The following is a 15,952-nucleotide window of genomic DNA, read 5'->3' on the forward strand; positions in this document are numbered from 1 at the left end:
GATTTCTTCCTCAGTGAAGCCTCAGCTCTGGCCTTTGGGCCTTTCAGCTGATTGACTCAGCTCACCCCCTCCCAGAGTATCCAGATAATCTTACGGAAAGTAAACTAATTACGGACTTTATCACATTTGCAAAATACTGAGGTTAGTGTGTGGCTGAGTAACTGGGAACTGTAGCCTACCCAGGTTGATATTTAAAACTGACTGTTACACCTATAAAATGGAGTAGTCAGTGTAGCTGGAAGGGGCAGAGGGTTCAAGGAGATGATGCAATTAGATAGCTTTGTGCCTGGCAGTAGGAAGGGCCTGTTGCTATTAGCTGTGATTCGCTTCCCCACGGTGAGCAGTGTTCCAGGAGCTCAGAGTGAGCTAGAGCAGGCTCCCTATAGCAGGGGGTTCTCTTCAGACCTGAAAAGATGAAATGCTTTCAGTTCTAGGAAGCTGCATTCTACAGGGCCCACAGCTGGGGAGTTCTGAGTTTTGCCACTAGGGGGCGCAGGAGGCCACTGATCCTGTGGGATGGTCCTGGCCCTGGAGTTGTTGCTAGGGAGAGGGGCCGGTGCTCCATCCCAACCGAGAATCCTGTGATGAGCTGCTGCTTGTTTAAATGCAAATGAGGTTACTTAAGAGTGTTGCAACTTTGTTCTTTTGGGCAAGTGTTGATGTTCTTCGTGAAATCCTGTTTACTTTATGCTTTTCCTTGGAAAAATTGGTGAGCTCAGGCCAGCTTCCATTTTAGTGATCATAAAACCTGCATTATTGGACAGAGTTAATGAGCTCATCATTACCTTAGTTACATCTAAGAGAAGCACGTTTAGCTTGAAGGTGAGAGTTTAGATTTTGGCGTCAGACAAAACCCACCCGTAAGTACTGGCTACTATTAAAAAATCCCTCCTTTTATAGATGAAGCAACTAAGAGAGGGGCTGCTGCCTGCCGAAGGTGAGGGGTGGGCAGAACCTGCGTCCTGCTCATCACTGTACCACAAGCCCTGGAATGAGGCTGAGCCACCATGTAACAGAGAAAGCATCTCTGTAAGACCTCTGGTGTCTCGTCTTTTCACAGTATTGTACCCCAGCAGGACACAGAGCGAAGCCTACTCTCTCTCGGCCCCAGACCTGCTCTGCTCACCAGCCACAGAGGGAGACAGAGACAAAGCAGACAGCAGCAGCCTTCACTCACTCCCCTCTGGAGTGCAGGCTTCCCTGAGGCTTTCGTTCCCTTAAGCAATTGCTGGTCTCTGGCCCCATGGAGCTCACAGCTCAATTGAGAAAGCAGGACATTGTCGGGATTTATCGGTGAATACAAGGCAGGATGAGTGGTGATCCACAATCGGTGGGAGCCCCATAAAAGCGGGGCTGGTCAAGATGGGAGAGACTCAAGATGTGTTCTGGAGGATGGAAGAGACTGAGATGAGCAGAGGATTGGGCAGGTGCCCCTGATTGGGGTGGGGGAGGGGGGCATGAGCAGGGACTTGGAGGCTGGAATGCGTTTGGGAAGTTTGAGGGAAGGAGAGTTGTCCAACTTGCGGGAGCAAAGAGCTAGGGAAGGGGAGGTAGGAGGTGAGTCTAGAAAGGAAGCCTTTGGAGAGTTGTATCAGCAAGATTTCAAAGCAATTCCCAAGGCTCTCGTGTCTGCCCAAGCCACCCACCCCCGGTGAGAAAAGCTCAGCTGCTTATCGAACATGGCCAGGATATTCCTGGCACCCTCTAACGGCCTCTTCCAAAAGCGAACGTGTCTTGTGGAGGCATCGCCTCTGGCATCTCACCCGGGCTGGTGTTTTGAAACAATTTATAATTTTCATGGCTCCAGGTCCTCAGCCTGATGTCACCCCTGGAGCTCAGAGCCAACTAATTGGAAACGAAAGGAGGCTGATTGGCAGCTCCACAACCAGCCCATGTGGCAGTGATGTGATGGAGAAAGTGAACATGCTGTTCACGTGTGTGTCTGTGCCACCGCTCCCCTGGCCAAAGGCAGTGCAGCCCCACTGCCTGCTTTGTGTGGCCTGGACACCCAAAGCAGGGGTGGGTGAGGGGTGAGGCTCCCCAAATCCTGGAATTGCCTACCGCTCCCAGGAAGGAGGCAACTAACTAGTAGCCTTGATTCCCTCAGCCCTGCTTAGCTTCTCTCTGCCCCCTCACTCCTATCACCCAGTTTCTCCTGCTGGGAAATAGGCAGGTGGTCTGGAAGGGAAGAGCATGTGCAAAGCCACGGATGTGCTTCAGAATCCTGCTCCTGCTCATTGAAGTACAGCCTCCCAGGCCCTGCCCAGACCTACTGCATGAGCACCCCTGTGGGTGGCGCCTAGGAACTGGCATTTTAGACAGGCTCCCCAGGGATTCGGAGATCAAGCCAGGGTTGAATTTTGGACGGATCATCCACGTGGGTGGATGGCAGTGTTCAGGGTAGACGGGCAGTGAAGTGGCAGAGGGAGCGGGACCCTGGTGATAGACATTGACTAGACGGGACTGCTCCTTGCAGATACATTCGGTTGTCTCCCAAGTTTGGGGGCTGTGCCAACATGGGAAGGGGGACCACTCAGAGGACAGGGAACACTGGACCAGCATTTGGGGCCTTGGGCAACAGCTATCTAAAGGGACGGCCTCACCATCGTCCTCCCTTGTCCCATCAGGAGGCAGTAATGAGACTCCATCTGCCTTTTATTTCCATAAGGTTTTCTTCTTGGAGGAGGAGACACACGGTTGTGGTCCAGCAAAGAAATGCTTCCCACCCCGGCCCTCAGCCAGAAAATTACTTGTTTCTCGCTTCGGTTTTTTGGTTTACAGACATGTGACAAAAGAGGCAACATTTCCAGTAATGACAAAGCCAATGGAAAAACAAGATTTGGGGAAATGCGCATTACTTATTGTTTTAGCACCTTTTTCTGATCTGAAGTTACTTTGTTTAGAAACAGAAATGTGGCGTGTGTAACTTAGTTGGCTCGTGGCATTTTTGTAATTGGTCAGTTTTGAAATGTGAAGGCAAAGAAAAATTTTCCAAAGTTTCAGTAAAACTTAGATGGTTGCAAGGAAAAAATGGTTTTCCCAACTCTTTCAGTTTGCCCCCTGGATCTTGTTATCACCACGTGTGACACCCCCCCCCTCCCCCCAGCAGCTGGTATGAAGATGTATTTTGTGAATGTTGGACCCGGAGTCTTGTACCAAGAAAAGTGGGCCACCTCAGACAGAAAGTGCCTTCACTCCCCTGTGCCCAGGAGGAAGAGCCACCAGTTCCCTTTCCCTACGTTGCTCCTGGCTCCTGGGTGCAGTATTGTAGGGGAAGCTCCAGCAGGTGTCTGGGGGCTGCCTTTCCCCATTACCCAGGGTCTCCTCAGCTCAGCCCTGGACCACCTTAGGCTCCCCGAGTGTTGAATCTGGGTCAGGGTTGAGTGCATAACTGCTCCTGGCAGGAGGAGAAGGTCCTTGTAAAGCTGTGATGACAGGCTAGTGACAAGAGGCCAAACCAAGACTCTTTGTACATTCCCTGAGGAAACCTTGCAAACATGCACATTTTAAGCAACCCTTGTCCCAGATCATGTCAGCTCCCTGCCATGCCACTGTTCCTCCCAAAGCCTAATGGCTCCACAGGCACCTCCATCAGTTCTCATTTGTGTTTGATCACAGGGTTCTGAGTAAGAGGGCCCTGTCCCCAACTTCTTTGATGACCTCAGTTGCTCTCTGCTCTAAACACATGGCTCAGTCGACACTAGTAGCAGCTCTCCTGGAGACAGGGAGAGAAGCCTTGAGAGCCAAATTGATAGGAAGCTAGTTCCTGAATGGACACTGGTACTAGACTTCCCTTCTAAGATTAGATGGTTCCTGCCAGACCTATAGCTGACCTCACTGTTCTGCCATGGCTGTGGTGTAGATTTGTCCAGTGATGATCTGACGACCTCCTCTGCGCCAGGCCCTGCGGGGGAAGCCCAGACACACCCACATGGATCCACTGAGCCCCTTGTCCTCAGGACTCTGTCGTGTTGGGGAGGCAGGAAAATAAACAGCAGTTATAATACAGTGGCCAAGTGCTAGGATGGGCGTAGGGCAGAGTGAGAAGGAGGCATGCCCTACCTGGGGGTGCTGAGCGAGGCCTCCACCCCTGGTTCTCGGAGGTTTTTAGATGAGTTAGCCCGGAGAAGAGGGAGCACAGCCATGTAGAGGACAGCTGGTCAGTCTCAGCATGAGATGTCCGAGCGTGCCAGGTCTGCTAACCTTGGCTTGTGGCATGTCGTCCAGGGCGGTGCTGTTTTAGAGATGCTGTTCCAGGTGGCTACTCCTTTGCTAAAGTTGCTAAAGCTCATAAAGTTCTAATTATAGAATGAATACATGTGCTCAGATTGGAGAGAACTTGCCCCAAACCCTTTCCTTATTGTTAGGAGGACTCTGGCTCCCAGTGGTCTGCTGGAGGCCACAGGTCCTTGCCTGTGAAAGGAGGGCATGACTCCTGACTTGGAACCGTTCCAGAGCCATGGCCCCCCAGCTGGGTGCCTGGCACTAGGGGGTACTCATTAACTATCTGACTAAACAAACTGGTCTACGCTGGGGAAGGGATCTGCATCCCGTGGGTCTCTGCAGTGCTTGATGCTTGACCAGAATCGACCAGCCCAGAGAGCAGCCCTTTCCTATTACAGGTGAAGACCAGAGGAGTATTCCCACCTTCCCACTGTGTAGTGAGCCAGGATATGGCCCTCTGAGCACTGGGTCTCCTTCCTGGCTTTTCTCCCAGGTGGAAGCTCGGCATTAGCCAGATACCCTGTGATGTAGTGCCAAAGAGTTAACTCTGTGCTCTCCATGGAGCTCACATGCTCCTGACCCTCCCCTGTCCTCCAGAGTCTCCCAGCTGTGGCCTTCTGGGCACAGCTCAGTCACATGAGAGCCAGATGTGGGGATTTCCCAAGCAGTGATTGTGTATGCACACTCACACTGCTGTGTTTACGTGGCTTCTAAGAGCTCGGGGGATTGGTCCAGGCCCTTGCAGAGCAGGAGAGGGATGGGGGTGTGGACAGGCCCAGGGGCTCCCGGCATTCACCATGGGGGCTGCTCCAAACCCTGCTGAGCCCTGCTCCCACCAGACATTATAGATAAGCCAGTTGTTCTTGCTCAGACTCCCATTTCCTGCAACATCCATCTTGCCATAGTCCATATTGCTTATGGATTAAAAAAAAAAAAATTGAGTCTCATCGAGGGGCTTTGTAGCAGATGCTGGAAGCCAGCAGCCTTCCAGGGATGTGGTGTGCTCGGGGGCCTGCCGGTGAGCCCCTCTGCCCAGCACTAGCTGGGCTCGGGTCTTCCCCAGCTTGAGAAGGCCTACATGTGGCTTAAGAGGCAAAAACCTGGACCAGAGAGAGTTCAGGGCCCTGGATGTGAAGAGTGCCCCAGGGCAGTTGGGTAAGCCAGGCTTCAGTTTTTCCATGAAACCCTTGGGACAGTGCAATGAATGTGCATCCTTCCACCAGCCACTGAGGATTTATTGGGTACCACCTACTGTGTTCGGGGTGCTGTGAGGATGCTAACAGGGTTAAGACCGTGAAGGAACTTCAGATCTGGGTGGAGAGACTCATAACGAATTTTGATTAAGCACCTACTATGTGCCAGACATTTGTTAGGACTATACTACTTACTAGACATTCTGGAGCCAGTTGACATAGTCAGTGAACAATAGAGAGATCCTGCCCAGGGCAAGATGAGGGAGGCTGGCAAGCCTTGAAAAGTGGGTCATGGTCACCCTCAGTTCAGGAGTGAACTCTGCCCCTCACCCCAGCCCCATCCTGCTCCAGTCAATTGTAGTGTCCAGGCAGATGTCAGGTGCAGCATTGTGAACCCTTCTCCAAAGGTGGGGTCCAATTACAGATGCGAGGTCTCCAGGACTCAGCACTGTTGCATGCCCCACCCCCACCAGGACCCAGCCTGCACTCCAGTTGGGTCTGGGCAGCCTCAGGGAATGAGGATGCACTTAAGTGACAGCTCCAACAGTGCCAGCAGGCAGGTTGATGAGGGAGCCATGTTGCCTCCCCAAACGTATAAACATGACTCCTGATGCAGACAGGAGCACCTGGGAAAGTGTCTGTGATCGCGAGGATCTGCACCCTATCTCCGAAGCTTGGAGATAGTGGAGAATTTAGTGGTCATAGCCAGGGGCCCCAGCTGTGCACATGGTAGATGCTCATTAAATAGTTGGCAGTTGATCCACTGATAGTCTGATAGCAAGAGTCCAGATAGCAAGTCTCTGGAGAACACAAGACTTTCCACTGGTTGTAGCCCTAGGATGACAATGCCGGGTCCTGGGCCATTGCTTTTGACTCCATCACTCATTCACAGCTCTTCTGGAGATAACCGGGGTGGGGTGGGGTGGGGGGGTGGAGATGGATTGAAGGGCTGAAGACCCAGTGGCTGTTCACTCCATCCTGCTTTGCTGGCCCCTATTTCTGCTGCTGAATCGTCCTCACAGATACAAGCTTTGGCTGGGGGACATCCCAGTAAGTGGGGGAGGACCACCAAGGCAGACCACCCCGGGGAGGAAGGTGGCTGGGATCCTGGAATTCTGAACAGAGCTGAGTTTGTCTCTTGTCTCTGCACACCAACACCCCGGCATGGGGAGAGGGGAGAACCTGAGAACTGAGGGGGAGGCCACAACCCAAGGGGCTGCTGTCGGGTCAGGCAGCAGCTGCTGGAAGCAGAGGCTCAGAACCCCGCCGGCCTCCCCACCCAGTGCCCCTCTGTCCGCCCACGGCGCCTCTGACTAACCACAGCACCTGTCTTTAACCAGGAAGCTTCGGGTCTTTTCAGCAGGGTGGAGGAAGGAGGACAGACCTTCTTCATACCAGCCCCTGCCAGCGTAGTCCCCTCTGGGCAACTGCAGTGCTCCCTGGGCTTCCTTGGCCACTCCACCCACACCCACTTGAGCTGGGCTGTCTCTGCTGCCCGCAGCCCTGGCCTAGGCTGGTGCCCTTGGACTTAGTCCCTAAGGGGCTGTGGAATGGTTCCAGACCCAGGCCAGCCCCCACCCCACCCCATTCCCCACCTAAGTAGGGGAAACCGACTGTTCTATAACTGCATAGCGGAGTGGCCAGAGGGTCAGCGGTGCATTCCTACCCTGGGTTGGGCTGCCCCCATGTGGACTCTGGATTCTGGGAAAGGCAACTCCTGGGGAAGGAGGCAGGCCCCTTCTTACTGAAAGCAAAATGAATAGGAATATGGCTGCATTTACAAAGAGAAGCCCAGCAGAAATAAATGAGCCTCCTTTGGCCAATGGCCAGGGAGGATCCAGAGAATGTAGTTCCCTGTTTAGGCCCCTTTGTTCCCAGTTCCCGGCCAGCCTTCCCGGGCTCAAGTCTGGCCCATCACTTCCTTTGCTGTGGGGCCTTGGGAAGAACCTTAGCTTTCCCGATCCTCACTTTCTACATCTGTAAAACACAGATTGTTGTAAGGATTAAATTAGATAGGGCTCAAAATGTATGACGCAGTGCCTAGCATGGGTGTTAAGAAAGTGGGAACTGGGATAATTGTTCTAGCCCCAGCCCTGTCACTCATTCTCTGTGTGATCTTAGGCAAATTTCTTCCCCTCTCTGGTCCTGAGTCCCCACATGTTCCTTCTAACCTTTGGGGTACCACAAGAAACCAGTGATGTTGCAGGGCAGGGGCCCTGGAGACAAACAATGGCCTGTCTGCCCACTCAGGATTTGCCTTCTGTCTTTCAGATGATACCCACCTGAAATTCTGCCCTACTAAAGTTCTTCTTGAGTACTTGCATTTATTTCACTCAGAATTCTGTACTGGCATTTATTTCACTCAGGACCCTCAGGCCTTGGGCAAGACCAGTTACATTATTTATGGGGCCTCTTGTTCATAAAGTATTAAAGATTTCAAATGGGGGACAGAAGAGCAGTAGACCAAGCGATGGTGGGACCCTGTGCCATTGTCCGAGTCACACCTGCCTGGAGCAAGTCCTGCCTTGGAGGCTGGGCGTGTTGGAGGCAGGGCTAGGGCTCTGAGTGGCTGCTGAAGCAGCATTAACCCGTCACCCCCCCAGTCCAAGGCCATGATTTTTTCGTGCCGTAAGGACTTATGACAACCTGGAGGCTGGTGTTCACCCTGGAGAAGCTGCATGGCGTTGCCCACGTGAGCAGCAGCTCACACACCTTGCAGTTGTACACTTCCACACTGCCACCCATGTGACTTGATTGGAAGTCATGTTTGAACTACTGCTTGCTTTCTGTCTTACCCATCTTAATCCATGCCATGCTTTTCCCAGGTGGCATACATGTATCACTTTCACGGTTGCGCCTCTGTTTCTGCTGCTCTGAGCATCATGACCTCTTTCAGGCGCCCAAAACTGAATATATCATGTGGGACAAACCACTTCTTTGTCAAGGAATCACTTATTTGTACAGGACTGTTAGCCTTACAGGGCTTTTGTAAAGATTTGAGCTATTATATGCTTATGACAGTATAATGCTTGCAACGAGGGATGTGCTCTACTTTGTAATAGTATATGTGTGTGTGTGTGTGTGTGTGTGTGTGTGTGTGTGTGTGTGTGTATATATATATACTGTTGTATATATGTACAACAGTACATATAACAGGGCCAGCAGCTGTCAGCCCCTAATTAGTTAATGGCCTGGAAGTAGTGACCGAGTTTCCTGGTAGCTGAGTCAAAAAGGAAAAGAAATGTGGAGTCTGTAGGAAACCTAAGAAATCTAGCCCTGTGCAAAGTTTAGTTGTACAAAAGGAGAGAAAAGACTAGGCTACAGCAGATCTTTAGCAACCAGTGAGGTAACAACAGTAGAATTCCCAAAGAGGGAGAGGTCTCGAGTACACACTGAGGAAGAATGGAAGGACATGGAGAAGACAGAGGTGGGGGGTGTATTCATTCCATTCGGGGCCCCTGGCAGGGTCTCTGCTTTTCCTCCCCTCCCTGGAGCCCAGGGCGAGGGCTGTGTAAGCCGATAAGGCGGGTGACCCTGCCCTGGTCCCCCTGAGCCCTTGGTTTGCTTTCATTCTCCGAGGAGTTTGTGCTGTTGGCTGTTCTCACTCCCGTCTCTCCCACCTGGGCTCACAGCCCACTCTGGATTTATTAGTTCAGATGGGTGGAACTTGCTTTACACCAGGGATGGAAGGATTCCTGGAAACATATTTGAGACTGGATTTGGGTAAATTGAACCCAATTCTCACTGCTCTGGAGTTACTCAAGGCTAAAAGAAACCTTATTACACATCAATAAGAGTCCCTTGCCTAACTTAGGTCTAAGCAGGTGTTTTTTTTATGTAGTGCGCAGGACATGTGTTTTTGAGCGGAGCTTCCCCAAAGTCAGGGGCACCTGGAGTATTGTTCTTTGATTTCTCATCGTCACCTGGACCTCACAAGAATCAGGTTCAGCATCGAAGTGTCCTCGGGTCGCTGTATTTGGCTGGGACCTGTGAGCACCTGAGTTTCTCTGGGCCTGGATTCTTGTTGATCTTGCAAGCCAGGAGGGATGGCTGTGGCAAAGAGTGAATACTGGGGGATGGCCAATGGGGGGACCCTGTCTCCACGCCTCCTGTCTCCTGGCACACACTTGGTTAGTCACCAGTTTTGTCACTACCCTCCCATCCCCTTCTGTGTCCCCCTTCCAAACCTTTTGCAGGCATTAGGCCATTTCTTAAACCAACTCTACAAAGAAGACAAGGTAGATATTTTAATCCCCATTTCACAGAAGGTAAAGAGGCTCAGAGATTTACTAAATGCCCAGAATCTAAGCTGAACTGCTGAGTAAGCACACGAAGCAAGATTTTAAAAAAATTCTTGCTCCAGTTCTCTGCCTTCCATGCCTCCTGAATTATTTGCTTTTTTGACTTGAGTTTCCATATATTGAGCATGTGTTCAAGTGGTTTTTCCCTGGAAAGGTGGTCTGTTTCTCTGGAAAGATTCGTTTCAGCCGTGGTACCCTTGTATAATGGAGACTAGCAGGTTTCTGCTAGAAATGTCTAGAACATCAAAGAAGTACATAGAGATCCGTGGGCATGGGCCCAAATGCTTGATTTTACAGCTGTGAGCATTGAGGCCCAGAGACGTCAAGCCACTTGCCCAAGGTCACACAGCTAGTTCTCAGCAAAACCAGTTGTGCAGCTTCCCACTTTGATGCCCTCGCTTTCCACCAGGCCCTGTGACCCTGCTCTGTGGGGCTGTTGGTTCTGTCACCAGAGGAAAGGGAGGTAGAGACAACAGGGAGGTCAGGAAGCAGTTGGTTTGTGTCGGTCACAGCTGCTCATTTGGCTGCGCCTGCCTCTTGCTCCTTCACCCCATCTCTCTGTCTCTCCATTTTCCCAGCCCTGAGCCAGCAACCTTGTGTGCCTCCTGGCCAGAGGGCCAGGGTTTGTGAGCCAGGGGCTCTCCTCTGTTCATTGTAATGAGGCCGAGGGGGGTCCTTCCCACCCTAGGAGAGGGCTTGCTCGGGTGGGCTGGAGAGAAGGGGGCGAAATCGAGTGGGAGCCACGGGACTGGATTAATTCTGTGGATCCAGGGGACTGGGAAATAAATCATGTTTTAAAAAGACTTTCTTTTAAAAAGACAGGCTCGTTTCTGGTCCGCTTCCCATTTTCCTTTGGAGAAAGAAGGGGAGGCCTGCGTATGGGGGATGAAGGGGGTGGGCATGAGCTCAAGCTTTTCCATACTTAGTAGGGGCTTAGTTTCCAGAGGCTGAGGGATCTTTTCCTGTCCATTCCCCTCTTCCTGCCCAAATGCCCAAACCCCAAGGGCCTGGAAGGGCATCAGACCAATGATTCTTGATGAAAATCATCCTAGCAGCCAACGCCTTGTGAGCATTTTGTCTAGGTAGGCCGAGTGTCCCCACTTCCCTGTCCTAGGGTTTTGGGGCATCTCCCCCTCTCTGACAACCCTCATTTTCTAACATGGGGATTGATACACCGCTGCCCACAGGCTACATGCACCCAGCCCACCAGGTGGTTTTGTAAAGTTTTATTGGCACACTGCCCATTCACAGGGTTGAGTTGTCTGGACAGAGACCACGTGGCCCACAAAGCCTCAAATATTGACCATATGGCCCTTTACAGAAAAAGTTTGTGAAGACTCCTGTCCTAGCAAAACAATTCTTCCTGGTTTCTCCAGGCCCAGGCCAAATAATTTCCCTTGGCTCACTGAAAGGGGTTAGCATTTCCCAAAAGGTCTCCTTCTGAAAAACCCCAAAGAAACCAAAAAGGAGAGTGTATAAAGTAACAAAGCCAGCAGAGATGGAGAGAGATATGGGTAACCTCTTAGCTGGGTCAACACAGGGCTGGGTGGGGCCAGATGGGGCCAGATGGGCCTGGCACAGCCTTGCTGGCAGCCCAGTTGGCCACATCTGGGATACAGCAGCAGGAAGTTATAGCTTTAGCAACATGTGGCACCAGGCAATGAAGCCCCACATTCTAAACTCAGACCCACTGGCTCACCCAGCTTAAAGCCTCGGAGGGCCTAGCTATGTCTGCCTTGTCTCGGCCCTACTGGGGTTTGAAAGCAGGGCCAGCGTAGCTCCTGATAACCGAGGAGGCTGGCAGCTGGCAGGCCCGGTGAGAGGCTCTGGCCACAAAATGTTTGTCTCTGGGTGCAGTGCCCCAGAGTCCCTCTACCTCCAGTTCCAGCTGACCTGGTGCCTGGGGGTGTCTGTGGGGAGGCATCTCCGACAGGTGCCAGCAATTTCTTGGAGCATCTGATAGGAGCACCATCTGGTTCTTATCCTTGCAGTACCACGAGTGTGGTTTTTCTGGTGCCTCGGAGCTGACTGAACCAAGCTCCCAGGAGATGTCGCGATGGTGGCTGGCAGTCATTGAGTGCCGACGGTGCACTGGGCACTGTGCTGAGCACGCACTGCATATTACATCATTTAATTCTCACGGCAGCCTCACAGTAAACGTATCATTTCATCTGGGTTTTTACAAGTGAGGAGACAGGTTCAGAGAGGTTAAGTAACTTCCTCAAAGGAGCAGAGCCTGGATTTGAATCCAGACAGTCAGCCTCCAGAGGCCTCGGTAAATCTCTCCACCGGAGCCCTACTCTGTGGCTTAGAGCAAGAATAGAAAGGGTCAAGCTTCCCAGTTCTACCTGGGGAGCCAGGCGGCAACTGGAAAGCGGCTTGCCAAGCAAGAGAGAGTTAGGTACTTTAAATGGAGCGTGGCATCAAGCTGATCACCTGAAGTCTGTGTCCCTACAAGACATGGACACTGTATTGGCAAGTTACTTAACCTGTCTGGTTCATTTTCCTCACCTGTAAAATGGAGGGAATACCTTATCATTGTAGGTTGATTATGAAAAATAAATGAGTGACTATACATAAGTGCTCAGCACGATGCTTGGGGTACAGTCAGCGCTATGTAAAGGTTTGCTGCTGTTAGAATTATGATTACTCTCTGTCATTGGGTCAGGCAACCGTCCTGGACAGCGCTGGATGGGCAGTGCAAGGGTTTGCCTCTCAGACTTGCTTCTCAGCATTTCCTCCCTTTTTTCCCCACTACAGCCAATGCTGCTCCTTTGGAGGCAATGAGCAGTTCAGCGGAGAAAGCCCCAGCCAGAGTATTCCCAGACCTGGTTCCATTGCTGGCTTTACCACTCTGTGCCTGTGGGAACTTGGGCTGGTTACTTGCCCTGGCTGAATTCAGACTCCCCCCCGCCGTAAAGTGGGGCAAAAAAGTGCACACCCACCTTAAGGGCTTGTCATGGGTAATAGGAGCCACTGTATGCCATGGGTAGACTGTCAGTGTTTATTACATGTGGACCCTCTGATGTTCTAGAAATGTTCACACCTTGATTAGGCTAAGCGCTGTCTGCCTCATTGAAATGTTACTATATCACATCTCACAATCATATGTTCTTTTAGGGTCTTTGACTTCACTCCTTCCTCATGGCAGGAGGACAACTTTTAACCTCATTTCACAGATGAGGAAACTGAGGCCCACATCAGACATGACTTCTGAGCTCATCTCTTCTGGTCACTAAAGGTCCCTGTCCTTCTGGGTTGAAGTTGAGATGTGAGATTCTCTAATATGAGGCTTCCTTCTGTTCTGCCAGGGTCTGTCTTCCTCAGAGGGTGGGGCTGGGGCAAGAGCGGGACAAGACATCAAAACCCAGAGGTTGTGGTACCCCAAGCCTGGAGACTGGCCTTGGGCTCTCTAACCGGATGTTGGAAGTTCCAGGTTCAGGCTGCTGAGCCTGCTGGGCTGGTGAGGATCCTTAGAGACACCAAGACCCCTGGGGCCAGCTGCCCACATGCCAGAGAGAAAGGTCCAGGCTGCCTTCTCTGGGGCAGTAATAACCCTTGGGCCCTGTTCCAGGCAAGGGTTGTGTGGGCTTCTCTGTGCTCCAGAGGATGCCTGCGTTTCGGCAGACACCTCATTATCCCCGTCCCAGCCGGCTGTGTCCCAGTGCCTCTGTAATCACTCCGGCCCACGCCCAGCAGCCAGCCCAGGGCCAGGAAATCACTCCCCTCCCCTCCCCCGCCTTCCGCCAGCGGCCCAAAGCAGCGCCGGCAGCCACTACCCACTACCCGGTGGACCTCCAGCCTGCCTAACGGTTCTCTCTCCTCTGATTCTCCTCTCCTGCTGCTGCTTGCTCTCGGGGACTCGGAAGTGTGGCTCTCCAGCTGGGCTGAGTCTCCCAAAAAGGACGTGACAGGTACCGCCCAGTGTGCATGTGAGTGCATGTGTGTGAACATGTGTATCCCAGGCATCCGTGCGTGGGAGCTCGTGTTGCCAGCCGCCTGCTGTGTACTTCCCTGAGATGTGTAGCAGCCCTTTGTCCGCACGTCAGATGTCCTCTCTGCTTTCTCTTGCCCCTCTGCTGGCTGTATTCTCTGCTTGCCTTTCAACCATTTTTAGGTCTCAGATCCAGCCTTGAAGCGCTCTGATGGTCAATGACCACATAGCTCTGTTTTTAAGCAAATGCACTCTGGACCCAGAGTGTGTGAGTTTGAATCCCAGCTCTGCCACGTCCTGGCTGTGCTGTCTTGGCCGGGTTATGTAACCTCCCGAAGCGGATGCAATGCTACCTCACAGGGAGCCTGGCACACAGAAAGTGTGTCCTTACCGTCATCTTCAACTTTAACTCAATTGGCCATCCCTGTGAGATGGACCAGCCAAAGACTATTAATGTCACTGCAGGCAGTAACCTCAGGCAGAGAGCAGAAGCATGGCCAGTGAGCCTCGCTGGGGATCTGCAGCAGTGGCTGGGGAGTTCTGTGGCTGTGGTGGGGGCCACAGCGCCCATGCCCCAGGGATGCAGAGCTTGGAGCTAGCTGCCTCTGGCCTCAGGAGGCTTTCCAGGCTTTGGGCTGCCTCGCCTGGATGGCTTTCGGAGACTTCGGGCTGCGTCCTGTTTCTGGGCAGAGTTGGGCCAGGGGTCAGGGGCTTGTCTTTAGTCTTTGGTCTTACTGGACAATTGCAGAAAACCTAGACAGCAGGGTTCTCAGTTGCTGAGGGACATGGTATCAGGAAGAGGGATGGGATTTCCAGAAGGCTTTTCTAAGAGCGCCTCCATTTCTAAGAGTGCTGTTTGACCCCCCTGCCCCAGCCCAAACCTGAGAGCAGAGGTTCAGGCTTGGAGATTGGGAGATAAGGCAGAAGGGTCAGGTCAGAGGGAGCTGGGCCACACCAGGGGTCAGAGCTGAGGCTCAGCGCCTCCCACCACAGCTGTGGGCTGGGAGATGAGCATCCTGAGGGGCGGGGCCAGAGGAGAACGCAGGAGGACCCCTTGCCTGCCCCAAGCCCCTTGCAATCATCCTTATGGTGTTGCCTGTGATGGGGGCCTGGGCCTGAGCTAATAACTGGGCTCCTGTCCCTTTTTCCCCTCTCCACGAGCCAGTGAGCCAGAGCCCACTTGGCCCACAACAATACATTTTATTCACCAAACGTATAGCCTGGCCGCCCCAGGGCCTGTGGAGAAGCCAGCAGGCCAAGTCCGGCCTGGGAGGAACCAGTTGTGAGGTACTGGAGAGTCCTCAGTGGGATGCTCAGAGTTTGGGGGTGGGGGACCATGAAGAGTGTGGGGAGCCCGGGGAGGGGCCACTGCGGGGCTTGGCTTCTCAGCATGAGCCCAGCTGTTTGTAGCAAGAGGCTGAGGGGAGGCAGCGGTGGACAGGGGTGGGAGGGAACCAGCCAGACTCGGAGTCAAGGGCTAGAGTCTTGAGTGAGTTGCCCCGTCTCTCGGGGCCTTGGTTTCCCCATCTGGAATGTTGGAGCATTAGATGAGACAGGAAACTCAGAGGTCGAGGCTGATGCCAGGATCCTTGTAGACGAGGGTCTCTGGGCTGCTTCGCCTGGTATTTCCCCACCCCAGCGTGGGCTGGGGCTCTGGGCTGGCTCTCCAGCTGGCAAGCCCACTGCCAGCAGGAGGCGGGATCTGAGAGGGGCATGTTGCAGGGACACAGCCTCGGCCACCCTTCTCAGGGCACCCATGGCTCTTGCCTTAAGCTGCCTACTGGTTCATCAGCTACAGAGAAACCTAAACCCCTCCTCCTCCTCTCCAAATCTCCCACCTCATCCCATGCTCCTCACAACCCCATGAGGTAGGGTTACTGTTCCTGCTTACAGATGAGGAACCTGAAAAAAATCCAGTACAGGACAGGAGCAAGCACTGTGACGGGAGTTATCAGGAGATTCCTGGAGAGTACAGACAGCTGGGGACAATCGGGGTCGGTAGGAAGGAAGTCGTTCCAGGCAGGGGGAACAGCTAAAGCGAAGGCGTAGAAGGAAGAACCTGCATAGAACAGTGTGGCTGGCACAGAGTGGGGGCCCAAGACATATGTGTTGAATGATGAATGTTGCCTGGAACAGGGGGTTGTGTGTCAGAGAACTTGGGGAGCTCAGATTGTCAAGAAAGTCTGAGCTTGAATTTGGCCTTTATTCTATAGGCCACAGGGACCCACTGAAGGTGTTAAAGCAGGAGACTGACTTGGCAAAAGCCTCGTTGGGTAGTTTAAGTTGGCAGTCAGGACCGG

General features: G+C 52.7%; 1 protein-coding gene across 7 annotated transcripts in view; it reads left to right on the plus strand.

Moving 5' to 3' along the window:
• SH3PXD2A (SH3 and PX domains 2A) overlaps window positions 1–15,952 on the plus strand; it is a 229,617-nt gene that overhangs the window by 144,912 nt on the left and 68,753 nt on the right. For 5 of the 7 annotated variants that reach the window (XR_012498440.2, XR_016018888.1, XM_074339099.2 and 2 more), the window contains one exon: window positions 13,588–13,632. The exons of the other annotated variants lie outside the window; for them this stretch is intronic. Coding sequence is in view for 3 of the 5 variants with exons in the window: in XM_074339099.2 (XP_074195200.2) it covers window positions 13,588–13,632 (45 nt within the window). In the remaining 2 variants the exon portion in view is untranslated. The remainder of the gene's footprint in view (window positions 1–13,587; window positions 13,633–15,952) is intronic. 7 annotated transcript variants of the gene reach the window in all.

The sequence above is a fragment of the Rhinolophus sinicus genome, chromosome 15, assembly GCF_057876585.1.
Source record: "Rhinolophus sinicus isolate RSI-liver-muscle chromosome 15, RSI-T2T, whole genome shotgun sequence".
Lineage (NCBI taxonomy): Eukaryota > Metazoa > Chordata > Mammalia > Chiroptera > Rhinolophidae > Rhinolophus > Rhinolophus sinicus.